Below are 16,200 nucleotides of genomic sequence, written 5' to 3' on the forward strand. Positions count from 1 at the left end.
ACTCTAAGGGGGACCATCTTAAATTGTGGAAATTTGAAGTATAATGCACTTTTTCAGCTCCATGTTTTTATTTATTAGAGTAGCTTTGCATGATGATAATGGTTAGTCTATGGGTATTCATGGAAATGGCAGAAAGGCACAGCTGGAATTCATTTTATTTAAGAGTACCGACAACGAGACAGCCTGTTAGGAAAAGCACTAAAATCAAAGCTGTGTTTTGAAGGATGGATGAGCTACACTGTGTCAAGCTCAAACTTTAAAGATTACTTTTAGGACGTATACGATTTTAACTAGTTAAATAAGGTATAATATGGGACCTCTAATATATCCCAAACAGAATTTTTGTTACCTAAATTTAATAGCGTGAACCCTCACTTTGCCAGACTCTATAAACTTTGATGAAACTGTCCCACTCTTGATACTGATTAAATATTACACCCTGATTCCCTTTGTTCTTGTGTTTTCTTAATGGGATTTGACTCATCTCACCTCCATCTTCTCATGTCATCTCATATCTCTATGATCCCTTCTTTTCTCTTGTCTTCCTCTTCTCTGATCTGACTCCTTTGTCTTTAGTATTTCATCTGCTGCTTCTCTTTGTCCTATCTGATCACACCTCACCTCTTATCCCCGATCTCACCTGCGGAGCGTCTGTGATGTAGAGCTCCTGCTGGTGCTCATCATGGCTTTGTAGTACTGGTGTTGCTGGTTCTTGGACAGGCGGGACAGAGTGTTGCCTTCCCCAAATGCCAGCAGCTGGTCCTGGGAACGGACACGGCGTGGTGGCCTATCGAAGCTGGAGCTGGTGTAATGTGTCTGGGAGGGGAGCGGGTATGGGTTGGGGGTGGAGGGCGGCATGTGGAGGTGGGGCCGAGAGCCATGGAGTGGTAGCGTGCCTCTGGATCCCAGCGTGTAGTCCCCTCCAAAGGGCAGGTGGTGCTGAGAGGAGTAGAAGGAGGGCGGAGCGTTGTTGGAGCGGCGCTTGGAGTTGTAGTAGCTGGAATACTCATCAAGTTCTTTCTCTGATTCACAAAAACACAAAGAGAAATGTGTAATATGTAAAAAGCTATTTTGTATGTTGATGATTAACACAGAATGATAATTATTGATGATTATATACAGCTGATTGTTTGGTTTGATAGGAAAGGTGTAATCACTGTAGTCATTCTCAGGTAAGTCTCTGGAATTAACATAAAGATACATTGTTACAAATTTAAAGTTTGATTACTGAACAAAACTTTCACAGAATCAGAAGTTGTTGCCTTTATGGGACTGGAGATAACATGGACAACACATTACTCCACAAGCTTGCTGTGAAAAAAGAGGGGGACCACAATTTGCTCATGTTGTATTAATCAAGGTAGAGGCCATGAACTCATCAGGAAAGGGTCTCTCTTTTATACAACACCCCCTGCAAGTCTTAAGAAAAAATACAGGTTTAGGTTTGAAATGCCTTCATGTATAATCTAAGCTTGCTGGCTACATTGGCAGTATCATGCATCTTTTACTACTGTACACATATATGAGGTATCCCATTAGTTTTGCATCCAGGGTCCATTGTCATCACTCACTGTAAAAACTCAACCGGCCAAGAAAACAGAAAGTATAAGGGAAAACTAAAGGAATCCACCCAGCTTTTAGAAATGATGAAGCCTTTCAGATGAGAGGTGAAACCTCTTCAAAAAGCCTTTGACTGAACACTTAAGATTACTATGACCTGGATGACTGAGACAAAGGACAAAGCACAAATATGCTAGGAGGAAGTGATAATTAAATATGTCACTGGAGGTGGATGCTGGTGTGGTGGAGGTGTTGAAAGAGCATGCAGGGCAGCACCGACTCCATCAGGTCTGAAAGAGAGATGGGAAATGTGGCAGCTTAAACTGAGAGGCTGTGTTTGATATATGACGTGCGAGTGAGCCGTATGTATGTGCGGCTCAATCTCAATCTATGTGCAGTTCAAAACCCCATTTGTATTGAATCCGCTTCAAAAGTTTAGTGATGTCCGGAAAAATGTATATAGCATCAAATCAAAACAGTCTACTCCTGACGCTTTATATTGTCAGGTAAATAGGCTACAAAAATAGAGAGAAACCCCCAACAATCAGATGGCACGCTATGAAAAAGCACTGGGTGACAGTGGGAAGGAAAAACTCTTAACAGGAAGAAACCTATGGCAGAAGCAGGCTCAGAGAGGGGAAGATACAAGATTCAAGTACAGATTCACACCGTTATGGTGTCCCTAATGACTCAGTTCAAACATCGTGCTAATTCCAATACAATATTTTTAAGCCTTTGTTTAAAAAGGTTAAAAAACTGCATTTACATTCATGTTTACTACAGCAATGACATTTAAATTGTTAATGAGGGCATCCGTCAGTAGAACAGCTACCTAATGGCCTCTTTGCCATCTATTTTCCCATAGATCTTTGAATGCCTCCTTAAATAATGTCTCTGTTTTAATGTCCGACTGTGCACATGTGACAATGGTGCAAGTAACTGTCCTGTGAATTCACAAGTGTGCAAGTGGGCGTCATGTGTCATGACTCCTACATGCTCCATCCTCATGAAAACAGTATTTCTAGTCACGAGAGGCAGCAAACGATCCCCTGCTGTCTGCTACATGTGAGAAAGGACAACTGCAGATCCCAAAAATGTGGCTCGGTGGTACTGTTAGTTACTCATGTGTGAATATGGCTTCAGTTAAAATAAGGAAGACAAGAGATTTAGAGAAAACACATCTTGAGAGGTCCATTTAGTAGCTGGAGAGCAGCAGTAATAAAATATTATGATCTTCATCAACATCAAGAGATGTTGAAATTAAAATCGTTTACTAAAAATTTTAATGCGTCCGTGCAGGAAAAAAGTATCAAAGACCTGCTCATGAAGATCATGCAAAGAGCTCAAATTCACTGACATAATAAAGCTATAAAGCTACTAAATGGTCTTGTGAGACTGTGAGAATCAGATAAAGAGTGGAGCAATAAAAAGGGAGAAGCAGGTGAAAATGAAAGAAAATATAATATCAGAAAGGGCGAACAAATTAGAGCAAGAAATGTCTTGTGTAGCAAGAAACTGACCTTAAATGTCTTGAAAGAGAAGAAAGAAGAATCCAAGAGAGAAAGGAGGAAATGAAAAAGTGAGAAAGACATTTTGTCACAGGAGGACAAAGACAGAAGGCACAAATGGATAATGCAAAAGGAGAGATACGCTGTATATTGCATGAGGCATAAAAGAATAAAGGTAGAAGACAAGCTCAAGGCCAAAGACAGAGAGGACGTGAGGTGAAAATAGGCTTTAAAGGCGGCGAAAGAAGATGTTTCACAGCATAAATGATGTGAAAACAAAGAAGTCGAGGGACAACGTAAAGACAGAAGAAAGGAATGACGGAGAGGGAAGCAGTTAGTCAGTTTCACTAACAGTGAGAAGCAGTGCTTCTGTGCGTAGCCCGAGCCCACTTTAATCTTCAAAGCATTTCCATGGAAGCAGCTCCCCAAGAGCCAATTTAAAGCTGACCTTTAACCAGCCACCTCTCTCTACCTCTGCATTCCCTCTTTCCTTTTCTTTGCTCTCCCTCTCAGGTCTCTTCCCCTCCTTCTGTTTGCCTCTTTGTCTTCACTATTCTCCACACTTTTCTTTTTTTCAGTCTAGTTGTTGTTGCTTTTTCACCTTCTCCTCGCTGTTCAGGCTTTTCTCTCTGCTTCTCTTTCCTCTCTCTGTCCTCAACCTCTCCCTCCTCTCAGTCTTTCTCCTCACTCTCCCTCACGCTCTCTGTTTACTCCCCTCCAATAAGGCTAAATTATCTCAAGGTTTCTCCCTGGCTGCCCTCCTTAGACAAAGAAGCCTTTATCAGTGTCCTTTCTGCAGCGCCGTCTGGGGAACGGCATCAAAAGGATCACGTTTCAGAGAAAGGCTGACGGGAGGCCATATTCCCTCTTTATGTGTCACAATGACAACTTTTTATTCTCCATTTGAAGGAGTGTTTCACCAAAACTGACATTCAGGGTGGTTTTCTTTGAAAAAGCAGGAATCTAATAATCAGACAAGTAGAAGTGAATGAATGATTCAGCCTGAATCTGCTTAACAAAGGGTTTTACATTCCTCTGTGAAAGCGATCAGTGTCTGGGAAATAAAATCATCCAGCACAGACAAAGTGACTGCTTCATGTTTAAAGTGCTCGCTGCCATCACTGCAAGTCTGGTGTAGTCAGATCCTACAGTCCTTAGTAGATTCAGTAGTATAATGTCAAACGTGAGCTACAGCTTAAGGCAAGTTATCTTTGGGATGTCTGAAACTTAAGAGCAACATTGACTGAAGTTAAACGTAGCCACAATGACTGGCTGCGACATCGTGATGTAAAGCTTCTAGCTGAGCATTTTGAAATCAAACCTGGTAAAAGACAACGGACCAAAAGAAACACTGCACGCTCATATGACTTGAAATTTGAAAGGTAGAGTGTTTCCGGTTTTTCCTGTACATTTCTCATTGCACTTCCTTTCAAAGCCAGAGGAGTCGCCCCCTGCTGGCCATTAGAAAAAAAGCAGATTTTGGGCACTTCAGCATTTGGGGTGAAGTTAGTCTAAAAAAATAGCTCCTACCTCCTTTTCTTCTTTCTTGTCATTAGTGGAAAACATCAGGTGAAGAAAAGGTAAATGTGATTTTAGAAGGACCTGAACCTCAGAGTACTAAATCAGCATATTACCCCACTTTTTCCAGCTGATTGAAGTGAAAGTTCATTCACGATAATCCTGAATGGAGAACAGACATTACCAATGCAGCCTGGACCTTAAATGCACTTTGATTAATTAACATAACTCATACTCTGGATTTAGAGAGTTTATATAAATCCACTTTCTTCACATGAGGCGTAAATAAAGAGGTTACTACAGAAGTTTTGAGTTCAGCTCTGGCATGAACTGGAAAACTACAAGTAACATTTCTACAATCTGCATCAGTTTATGTGTCAGATGGTGTGTTGGTATGAACGTTGGGATGGAAATAGCTCGAGTCCTTTCATAAAGGATGCTCCAGTCCACTGCTAAACGAGGTAACACAGGAAGCACTGGTGCACCTTTCCTCAGTATTTGGAGAATCTGACCAGCTCTACACGGATGCTTCCGGGTCGCTTCTCTCAGTTAGGAAACACTGCCATGAAAAATCGTCTTTGACTGCATCATTTTTGGGGGATTTTGTTCATGTTTACGTTTAAGTCATTTCCTGCTGTTACTGTTACTTCCTGTCTCTGTTAGTGATCCCTCTTCTCCAACTGTCTGCTTCTCCCGCAACACTTCCACCTCTGTTGAATCTGCCACACCTGTTTACGATTAGCTAAGCTGTGTGTGTGTGCGCGTGTATATGCAACCTGTGGAGCTTCTTCTGTTCATGTAGTCAGTTCATGTAACTCCATGTAGTCAGCTTTTCAGCATTACATTAGTGTATCATAGTGTTTTTCCTTTTTCTTTTCTCATGTGGGTATGGGCTGAGACGTTTTCACACACAGCCAGCTGATCTGTGTAGGTTATCAGTAACTAATTTGCTCATTGGAAGTTTGAATTTCACTTCTTTGATTGTCATTGTGAGTTTGAAATTTCCTCCATAAAACACACCAACCCTGTACATTTCCTGGTTCCAGCTATTCTGTTAAATTCAATTTGTTTATACAGCACCAGTTAACAACAGCTACCCATAAGTGCGTTATATTTTAAATAAAAGATCCTACGTTATCAGAGGAAGAAGTCAATCAGACAAATCTCTGAGTAGATTCAGACTCAGGGAGGGGCAGCCATCTACCACGATTGGTTAGAGTGTGAAAAAAGGACAAAACAAAATCAGCAAGTTTCACTTAAAATTAAAAATATGCAGTTTTTCTAAACTCCTGCACGTATTCCCTCGCATCGTCTCTCAGTCATGGAGCAGAGAGAGAAAACAGAGCCACCTGCACACAAACCTCAGAAAACACTCTGTCAAAGTGAAGTGCATGCTACAGCTCTACTGCAAATGTTTTCCTTGGTTTTTTCTTCATTATCTAGAGGTGATTTCTAATTATCAAACAAAATGCAGTGCTCATTCATGCTGCAGGAACACGGCCGCCTGCAATATAAATTAATGTGCTCAGTCATTTGAGGAAGTGCAATTATATGAAGGAGGGACAACAAAAGAGAGAGAAAAAACATGGTGACCAAACAGAAGAAGAAAAAGGAGAAAATAAAGAGGTGAATTATGGGAATGGCATCTGCTTCTCTCTGGGATTTTTCGAAATTTCCTTAAAAAGGCTGCAGGACATCGACCGAGATGCTCATTCATGAATATGAAGGTTTCTGTTCTCTGATGTGAGGAAGCCTTTTTATCTGTTGAAGTGTTTCCTTATTTTGATTGAATTGAAATAGTAAAGAATCTCATCTGGACTCTTCTTCCACCTCATTAATGCTTCCATGTTCACGAAGCGCCACACCGCTTACACACGCACACATATGACCCCCCACGTAGTAACAATCCATCACTCAGCCTGCAGAGGCGACTCCCCTCCCCCTGCAGTCTTCGGCAATCACAGGGCGAGAGAGGCGACCAGCCACTGCCTCTCCAACGTCTTTTCTTCTCCGTCGAAGGCAGCCAGGCCCCTGCGGACCAGCCAGCCAACGCCCCTCCCCCTGCCTCCACATCTCTTTTTCCTTCAAATCCCTTCTTCCTTTCTTTCACTGCCTCTCTCTCCTTTCTTCTCAGTCTGCTCACTCGAGCTCACAGCATCTCCATCTTCCTTACCATCTCTTTTCCCCCATTAATGCTGCATCCTTATTCACCCAGCCAGCCTTCCCCTGATTTTCCTCTTCTGGTTAACAAACCTGCTTCTCTACCCTCACCCTGCCTCATGTTACCATGCTGCCTTCCCATCTCCTTCAACTTCATTTATCTTTCCTCTCCTCCTCCCTTCCTTCTTTCTTCTTTAATATCCTCTTTTCCCCCACTGTTTCCTCAATTCTCCCTCATCTCATCATCCATCTAACTCCATCTTCTTCTCCATGTCTTTGGCTGTTTAGCAGAAGCAGTTTACACATTCAGACAACACACTGAGATGATTATTTGTCACAAACTCAGGTGGCCATGCCTGGTACCATCATTTAGGTTCCCTGCAGAATCAGCAGCCTGAAATTTTACTAACCAGGCCACAAAAATGCAAACACAGTCATGGCCAGTTTATATGAATAAAACCTGCTCACAGTTTAGTTGGCAGAGACATGATTTGGGATTTGGATGACCAAAAATCAAACAGTAACGTAACCAACTATTTCTATCGACCTCAGTTATGAGTTCATCCGTATAGCAAACCAGCTGAACTGAACCCTCCCTAGCAAATACTTTCTTCATGCAGTCAGTATTTTCACATTAAAGGGAACTTATAAAGAAAGTGAAGTCGTGAATATGGGAAAGAGTAAAGCTGACGGTGCAGTAACACCATTTCACTCGCGTCTGTAACTAAAAACAGATCTGCGAGGACTAAAATGTATTTACAGCCACTTTAATGAGAATCAGCGCAATCAGTCTCAGTTTTTCCTCAACAGGTTAATAATACGACATCAGTGATCAGGACTCTCTGACAGTGAGCGGCAAAGAGGAGGAGGCGACACGACTGAAACAGTCAATCCAGGTTGAGTGAAACATAACATTTTCAAGTAAACACCCGTGCAATTAGTTTAATCAAAATCAAACCCCTGTTCAGCTGTTCAGTAACTTTAAACGTCAAGAAAAGCCAATTTTCACCTACTTCGTCTGCCCCCAGGTTGATCAGCATAGCAGCAGCACAGTATAATCAAGAGGAAACAAACACAAAAGTGTGTGTCACTGTTATGCAGAGACCCCAGATGACGGGCAGTTTGTGTTTGACACCAAAAAGTTTTAAAGGGATGCAGAAGAAGTCAATCTTTAGGCAGGAGTATGTGCGAAAACATGGTAATTAACAGCAAAAGAAAAAAAAATCAATCAAGGAAACTAAAATAAAACTAAAGAAAATACTAAAATACTACAGAAATCACTCTCTCACGTTCCCCTGCTTCTGCCCCAGTCACTCTCTGCTCTGGACCTAATCAAACATGTCTTCACTCCCACTGGTTACCAGCTGAGTCCCAGGAACACTGAGGACTCATCAGAGGCAAAACAATTAAACGAATTAAGTCTGGTTGAATTCAGCTACCAAAATACACCAAAAACAGAAACACACGTGATCAGTGATGACACACTCCACTGACAATATCTGGGAATTGGGCACAGTGAAAAGGGGGAAGGCGTGACAGCTCCACTGTCACACTGACAAACTGCTTGTTTAGCTTTCTACTTTAAATTTGGTGCATTTCTTTTAAACTTTGCTGCAGGCTGACAGCAGCCGTCCTCTCTCTGCCTGTGATACCTGCAGGGTTGAGTTTAAAGGAGAGCACGGCATTTTCTGGTTTTTATGAGATATTTTAGATTTAAATGTCAGTTTAAAGACATTTGCATTAATAGAATATATGTTTTATTGCAATTTCTCCAGGAATTGCACACTTCTAGTTTACTGGCAACCTGCCCAGTGTGTACAACACTTGTTGCTCAATGTTAGCTGGGACAGACTCCAGCCATTCTGTAATCTTATTTGGACAAGCTGCTAAGAACATGGATGGATTTTACACTAAAAGATGGAGGAATTCTCCTGCAGGCAGGGTCAAATGAAAGATGCCATAAAGTGAATAAAAGTGTAGCGATCGAAGTTTTGAGAGTCCATCATCGGCTTACTAGTCCTCACTTTATGACAAACAGATGCAGATAATGTTTTTGTGTATGCTCTGTCCTCATCGTAGGTGCTGTGAAGATTAATCAGCAGTTTTCTGAACACAGAAAACTGTTATCTTCTGTGTTTTGCGGGGCCGGTGTTACAGCCCCTTCTTTGCCTTCTGGCCAAACTTGGTCTTTTTTGAAACTTCCAAATCAATCTGCTATAGTTGCTCTTTTTTGTGATTCACAACTACGTCCTATAAAGTCTCAAAGTATAAACTTTTAATTTATCTTTGTATGACTACATTTGCTTTTTTTCATAATAAAAAGTAATGATTTCTTTGAAAATTTGTAGTGTAATCATCAACACTTAAGAACCAATCAGACACAGCTGAGGCCTTGTGTGCGTTGTTTCACTTGAAAGCTCCCAGTGGTCCTGAACGCTCAATCAGTCCCACTTCATCCCTCACTCCGGTTTCCCTTTTTCCTCCTTTTCCATCCCTTTATCTCCCCCAGCGACTCACCCAGCCTCTTCAGCGAGCTGTAGCGGTTGATCTCAGGTTTCATGTTTGCATCGTAGGACGGTGGCAGCTGAGCCAGGTTGTGGAAGGAGTGCGAAAAAGACGGGTGGCTGCTGTTGTGTCTCAAGACGCTGCCGCCGCCGCCTCCCGCACCTTTGCTGCTACCAGAAATCAGGGTGGGCCCGGAAGTGAGCTGGGGGGTGTTGTTCATGCGGGATCCACGCTCTTGAGAGAGAGAAAGACAGAAAGAGGTGGAAAAAGGAAAGAAGAGATAGATGGAGAAGTGAGGAGGAGATGAGGGGGAGAAAGGAGAATGAAGGAGAGAGAAGGTTTGGAGGATGAAAGGAATGATGTGTAAGTGTAAAAGAACAAAGAGAAGGAAAAGAAGAAGTGAAAGAGAGAACAAGAGAAGATTATACAAGCTGGTTAACTATCAGTAAACAGGAAGTGTCTCTGAGCTCCATGGAGACCATCTATTAATACAACTCTGTGCTGTTCATCTGAGGCTCAATAAGACGAACGTATCAGCCACATGTAAATACACAGAAATACACTGATAGCTTCAGGAATCTACACACTCAAGCACACGCACATATTCACATTTATGCAAAGTGCAAAAGCAGCACAGCGATCAATAGACATAAAAAATGATTTGTCTTATGTAAGGTTTGCGGTATGGGGGAGGGGCAGGGGTGTCTGTTTTGCGGCACGTATACTCATATCCATTACATCATAAGGTGTACAAGTACATTCATAGTTTCCAAACAGCAAACAAACAGCAGTGGAAATGACCCAACATGTAGGTGCGCACAGGTCACCTGACATGTGTCGGATCTGTACATTCAAACAGAGGACAGAGGGACACATCTGCAGTGGACAAACACATGCCAGCCATCGCTGGATTAGCATTACAGAGGAATCTGAGAAGCTCGATTGACTGCTAAATGTCAGCAGAGGATGTTTGAAAGGTTAGAAATGTGAGGAAAAACTATGAAGCAGCGATTAAAGCTTGCGTAACTGTGGCCATTTGCTGCTGCTTCCTGTCTTAGACGCAGATATAATCAATGGTGAGTCCATTCGGGGCGGTAACAGCTATGGGCTGCGATCTTGTTAAGATAACTGCAGGACATATACTGGTCATTGACCATTGACAGTAATGGGCAATAATGGCCAATGTTGTCTCTGTTAAGTGCCACCCAGGGAACACACGCCACATCGACTTCTGTACCGTGAATTCTACATACACTCACACATACACACACACGGTGGGGAAAAAGCAATGCTAGCTCTGAGCTCTGAGATCATATGGCTGTAAAGCAGGAGCTGAGCAGCAGGATGCAGGCTGTGGAGGAAATAAAAGGTAGAAAGCATCAAATGTCCTACCAATTGCTCTGTGTTTTTGTGCCACCATGCTAAATTAGCCTGGTAATTTCCATGAGTGAGAGGTAATTGATTTTTTTTTTTTTTTTTTTGAACACCTACGATGGCTGACAGAGGTTTGGTAATGGTGTCCGGGAAAAATGAACTTTGCTCAGTGTGAGCCGAGTATGTGACTCAGAGAGTTGAGGGGTTTGTGATTGTGTTGTACCAGGAGGCTGGTAACTTTAACACAGGAGGGAACCAGACAAGTGATGCAAAGGAGGTTCTAAAGTCTAAAATCTCACCTTTAGAATCAAAAATATTGAGTACAAACCGGCACAACTGAAGTAAAATCATCAAAATTCTTGGGACTGAAAGTTCAAATATATCAAAGACTTGAAGTGAAGGGCATCTCCTTTATCCAACAGCCTACAGTTTATTTTTATTTTGTTAATTTTAGGTTTGTACTTCCTAATTTGTGCCTGTGTGTCTGGTTGTTTCCTGGCCCAAGACGATTCCCCATAATTTGCATTAACAAGTAATGCCCCCTTAGACCGGGGGTTGACAAAATGCAGTTCACGGGGGAGCAGTGAGGCACGTGAACGTAACAAATACACTAAATCTGTACATTTTATTCATCCACTTGATGATATAACAGTGCAGAAGCAAACCAAGGGAACATTTCTCTTTAGTCATCACAGCTGACTAAACCTTCCTAACACTGAAAAGCACAGCTGGTGTCAACAAATGTCACCTCACTAATGGTTTAAAACTATAAACCGGCACAGAAAACAATAATTACCCACATAAGCTATTACTCCAAACCTAAAGGCGCGTGCATTTTCTTGTGCGGCCCTCAATCACATACCTAAAATGTCACATAGTTTTATAACAACCTTGTGATGTATTAGACCTGTTAAATCACACAGCGCTGCACAAAATGGCTGAATTTAGATTAAATACAGCAAACGCTAAATTATATATTTAATAGTTTCTTTGTAAGGAAAGACATAAAAAGCAAAAACCGTGTTGTTTAGGTTTTTTTTGACTGTGTCGGGTTTTTGCATAAGGTAGGAAATGTCTTGGGGTTTACCTACCTTATGATTGGCAGGTTTAGCTTAATGGTTAATCACAGTCATCATCAAAACCCCAAGATGTGTAAACCGGCTCATTTATAGACCAATTTACTCCTAAAAATATGTTTTATTTTGTCTATTGACGGTTTTGATTTAGAAAGTGATGAAGACAAACACATTTCTAACTGCACCTTTAACTCCTCCAATAAAATCTGCCTTTATCTGATATTCAGATTTCTACTCTTGAAATCTATGCAATAAAACTCATGCATATTTAGATACACCAATAGAGACATTAGTGTCTTTTGCATATGCTGCTTTTCAATTTTTCTGTGCTCTCTGTGTTTCTAGGACCAGAAAACTTTATCTTTAATGTAAGTCACTGACTAGTTTTATGTAATAATACAAAATGTTTACACTTTTTGCCCCGTAGTGTCGCTCCTTAGATGAATTAAGTTGAAAATGATGATGTAATTGTACTTGCTGGTTAATATTTGCTGTCCTCTCAGCCGGTTTTACTCTTTGCTGTTGCCTTCTTGTGTAATCCGCTGCATGAGGGGCACATGTAGGTGTAATAGCTTGCAAAAACTGGCACTGAAACAACTTAAAAAGTTAAATGGAAATCATGCTCATCTCCATCAACACCATCATATTTCCATGGCAACCTTATCCTGTATCCTGTCAGAGTCATGTTAGAGGCATAAAATCAGCCTTCGCAGATAATTATCTGACTTGCAGTAGGAGTTCATGTGTTTCCTGGGTGCAGCACAATGACCTTTGGTGGAGATGAATCACTCGCGCTAGCATTGCTTTTCTGTTTTCTTCGTGTAAAGCCTGCGAAAACAGACTCGGGTTAAAGCGGTGACCTCCTTCGAAGTTTGGTATCACACTTGCACATCACTGCTGCACAGAGAGAGGAGGAAGGACGAACAAGCACATCTGGAAGCAGGCTTGTGGGGGGGAGTGAGTGAATAGGGAAGACGGGCTTGCATTAAGCAAAGGGCAGGCCAGACAAGTTTAAGCTCACACTCTTATGAAAGATCTGTCAGATTCAACACAACCGTGTGACGGGGGAAATCACTGGAAACGTACAGCACGCTGTGATTTCGAGCACAAATCTGCGCGTAGCCACAGGGTGGGGTTGACAATGGCACAGCTGTTTTAAGAGCGCAGCACAACAGGCCGTCATACTGACATCGAGACAGACAGACAGTGGTGGAGGTGAGGCCGCGAGTCCGGCTCACTGGGCTGCTAACCACGAGGCTTACCGATGGTAGCAGAGTGTTTGGGGCTGGAAGCAGACCCCTGCTGGTTAAAATGATGGTGCAAGTTCCCAGCTGCAAAGAGAGCAGAGCCGACAAACTGATGGGACAGCCACTCGAGAGACACGGGAGGCATGTCGAGTAAGCATTTGTGTCAGTAAAGAGACAGAGAGAGAGAGAGAGACAGTGGGTGAGACAGGACAGTGAGAGGGGAGGACAGAAAAGAGACAGACTCAGTCCCTCCAGGAATGAGCTGACTTTTGCATTTCTTATTTAAATGACAAAGGTTGTCGCAATTAACTGAATCGAACTGGCAACCCCCAGATTAAATCTTTTATGCAACACTGGCAAAAGTGAGGTCGTTTGGTTTTTACTTTGCATTGTGAAGCAGCACACGAATATCCTTAAACGGTCATCTCAGGTGTAGAAGCCACACCCACCTGCTATTAAAGTCTCTTTGCAAGTGGCAGCCAATGAGAATAAAGGTTTTTCAAATGTTACAAATAACAATTATTTTGAACTGTGACTCATACAAAGCACCTCTAGAGTTGGAAACATGCACAGTGGGTCCTTTTAAAGCAAAGTTCCAACTCTTTAAAGTGCAGATTTTCACCGTCTTTCCCTTTTTATGATTGCAAGCTGAGCTTTAGAGTAACCGTTGGACACAAGAGACTGAAAAGACACTGCCGTTTTCTAGCAATTCAAAAGCTGAATTGTTATTCAACAATAAAAAAAAAAGATTTCTCAGCTCCTGTCTGTAAACTACACAAAAAATCTAGTTTCATAATTTCTGCAGTTGCTAAAATGTGAAGCTTTGGTACTACAAGGCGCTCTTACCATTTTTACCTCAAGAGAATCAAGAGCAGCTAAATAAATAATTTAAAAAATCCACTATACTTGGCACATTTTTCATCTTTTCTTGGCTGGAATTTGCAATTTTCCAACCTTATTTGCAGAGTCAGAGAACAATCGAATTCCTAGAGAGGCTGAAAGAAGAGAGAGCTGGTTTAGTGAAAGACGAGACAGAGCGACAGAGAGATAAAGCAGAGGTAAAGAGAGAAATGTGTGTGTGTTTCATTTCTGTGATTTTCCTGTGTGAGAAAACAGAAACATTCATGTCCTTCTGATAATCACCAGAGAGGAAAAACTTTGTGAAATCACACAAACGCTGCGTTTAATTCTATGATCGTGTTGACTTTAGTGTTCTAGTGTTTGCAGCATTTTTCCTCAGCAGATTCAACACAAAGCTCCTCTGTGTGTGGGCAACATAAGCATCTAAATAGGAGTGGAGGTTTTTCTTATATTAAAGCTTAAATCATGAGATTCAACCTGAACATTTCATACAAAATATAAAACACATCCCCCTGTGGTAGCACTATTTAGAAAAAAGTGACAGTCAACATAAAGGAACCTTTAAAAGACACTTTTTAAAACACTGATGAGCCAAAACATTGGGACCACCAGTCTATTAACCTGTTAGTACTTTCTGTGTGCCTAAACCAGCTTAAGGTGCTCATTTCTCCCATACCTGACATAATACCCTGCAAAGCTGGCTGTTCGTGCAGACTGAAACAATTATTCAGGGTGAGAATTTGACTCTATCCCAGGCTACTTAGTCTAACCATATGTGTTATTTAAGCAACATATCTTGTTTCTCCTGAGTGATAAAAAGAATTCACTTTCATGATATGTTTGTGTCTCATTTTGGCTGTAAATTACAATCAATAGAAGAGTGAAGGGAGGGTGGAGAGAGTGTGCATACATAACTTACAGCTTTTTTAGGATATAATTATTAAAGTTATCTGTGATACTAGTAGGTATATGGAAACTCCCTTAAGGTTGAAATCTGTTTGTCTTGTTATACAGATGAGCTGCACAGTCTGTGTTTCAGGATAAGCTAACATTATGAAGTTGCAACAATCGGAGTACCTGCTGCAGCAGAAGCAGGTTTCCATCCCGTGCTTTGCAGAGAAAAGAGTGCTGGCATGCTGTGGTATAAAGGTGACCGTGACTGAGTCACTGCTCAAATTAATAGCAGGCCAAAGTCCCCCAAATGCTACACTCACCCTGCGGAAAACACTGGCTGGAGACGGCACAACCAAAAGGATTGTAACTGTGTCCAATGATCTTGTCATCTTCACAAAGGCTTAAATTATTTATAAAAGGGAGTGAGTGTGTTTGCAATTGAATGTCAGTTAAGCTGTTTATGATAAACCACAGTTAACTTTGGTAAAATGTTAAAAATCACAAATCTGTTGCTGAGCTACACACACGGAAAACCTAATTTAAGAAAACTTCATATTAACTACTTACAGTCAGAGTCCAGCCAGAAGCTCATACATATTAAATAGAAACTCAGATGGTCCTCCACAAATAGTGACATAGTTGATTGCAAAATGACATAACCTTTCTTTTATATAGAAACATAAGCAGAGAACAACTAAATGGCAGCCAGTGAATCAGATCCTTGATTGCAAACAGATGTGTCGGAGACAAGTTTGCAACATTTCTGCAGTCTGTCTGAGTTTGAACATTACACCAATTATTTGCAGACCTTCTCCAGTCTGTCTGTCAGTGACTGCATTCAGTCCGAGTTGGACCTCGATTGTTTGGAGACAAACTGACGCTCACCAGGTGGCTTCTACAATTGCAAAACAATTGAAAGTGGAAAGTAACCAGCTTGATTGCAACAACAACTAGCTGCAATCATTTGTAGACTGGGAAAAAAAACCAAGTGCAATCACTGGACAACCAAGATTTTCCTGGTTGCAAGGAGTTTGGTGTCCTATTGAGCGAGTGGTTAGACCAGGAAGTATCCTCATCCTCCCAATGGGCAAATTTAAGCAAAGTTATTTCCTTCATCTGTGAGTGGTCAAAATGTTTCAGCTCATCTGTGTGCAGGTCATGTTTGTGCAGAAATATAGAAAGCTGAATGAGAATTAACCTTTAAAAAAATAAAACACATCTCTAAACATTTTATTTTTCAGATTTAAAAACTGTTAAATTCAATGCATACTTTTATGTTTTAATTCAGATGAATACATTTTTGCAAGATCACTTGAGTAATAAAGAGCAGAAGGTGAATCCAGACAGGAAGCCAACCCTTTAAAAGTCTGAATCCATGTTGTTTCATTTCAAAAGACCCTCTGAGATTACTGATGTTAAACAATAATCTCAGGGGGCTTTTTTAAATGAAACAACATCTGGCAACAATTCACTCACAACAAATGTATTCCACCTGAA

At 41.3% G+C, this 16,200-nt stretch overlaps 1 protein-coding gene across 2 annotated transcripts in view; it reads right to left on the reverse strand.

Moving 5' to 3' along the window:
- shisa7b (shisa family member 7) overlaps nucleotides 1–16,200 on the reverse strand; it is a 51,310-nt gene that overhangs the window by 5,347 nt on the left and 29,763 nt on the right. The window contains exons 7-9 of one of the 2 annotated variants that reach the window (XM_085261625.1): nucleotides 12,964–13,032; nucleotides 9,264–9,485; nucleotides 641–1,022 (exon numbers count right to left, since the gene is read on the reverse strand). In XM_085261625.1, coding sequence (XP_085117751.1) covers nucleotides 641–1,022; nucleotides 9,264–9,485; nucleotides 12,964–13,032 — 673 coding nt within the window. The remainder of the gene's footprint in view (nucleotides 1–640; nucleotides 1,023–9,263; nucleotides 9,486–12,963; nucleotides 13,033–16,200) is intronic. The other variant, XM_085261626.1, reaches the window with a different exon arrangement.

The sequence above is a fragment of the Mchenga conophoros genome, linkage group LG22, assembly GCF_057382185.1.
Source record: "Mchenga conophoros isolate Kocher_MC1m ecotype Shallow Benthic linkage group LG22, M_conophoros_male_GT1.1, whole genome shotgun sequence".
NCBI classification, from domain to species: domain Eukaryota; kingdom Metazoa; phylum Chordata; class Actinopteri; order Cichliformes; family Cichlidae; genus Mchenga; species Mchenga conophoros.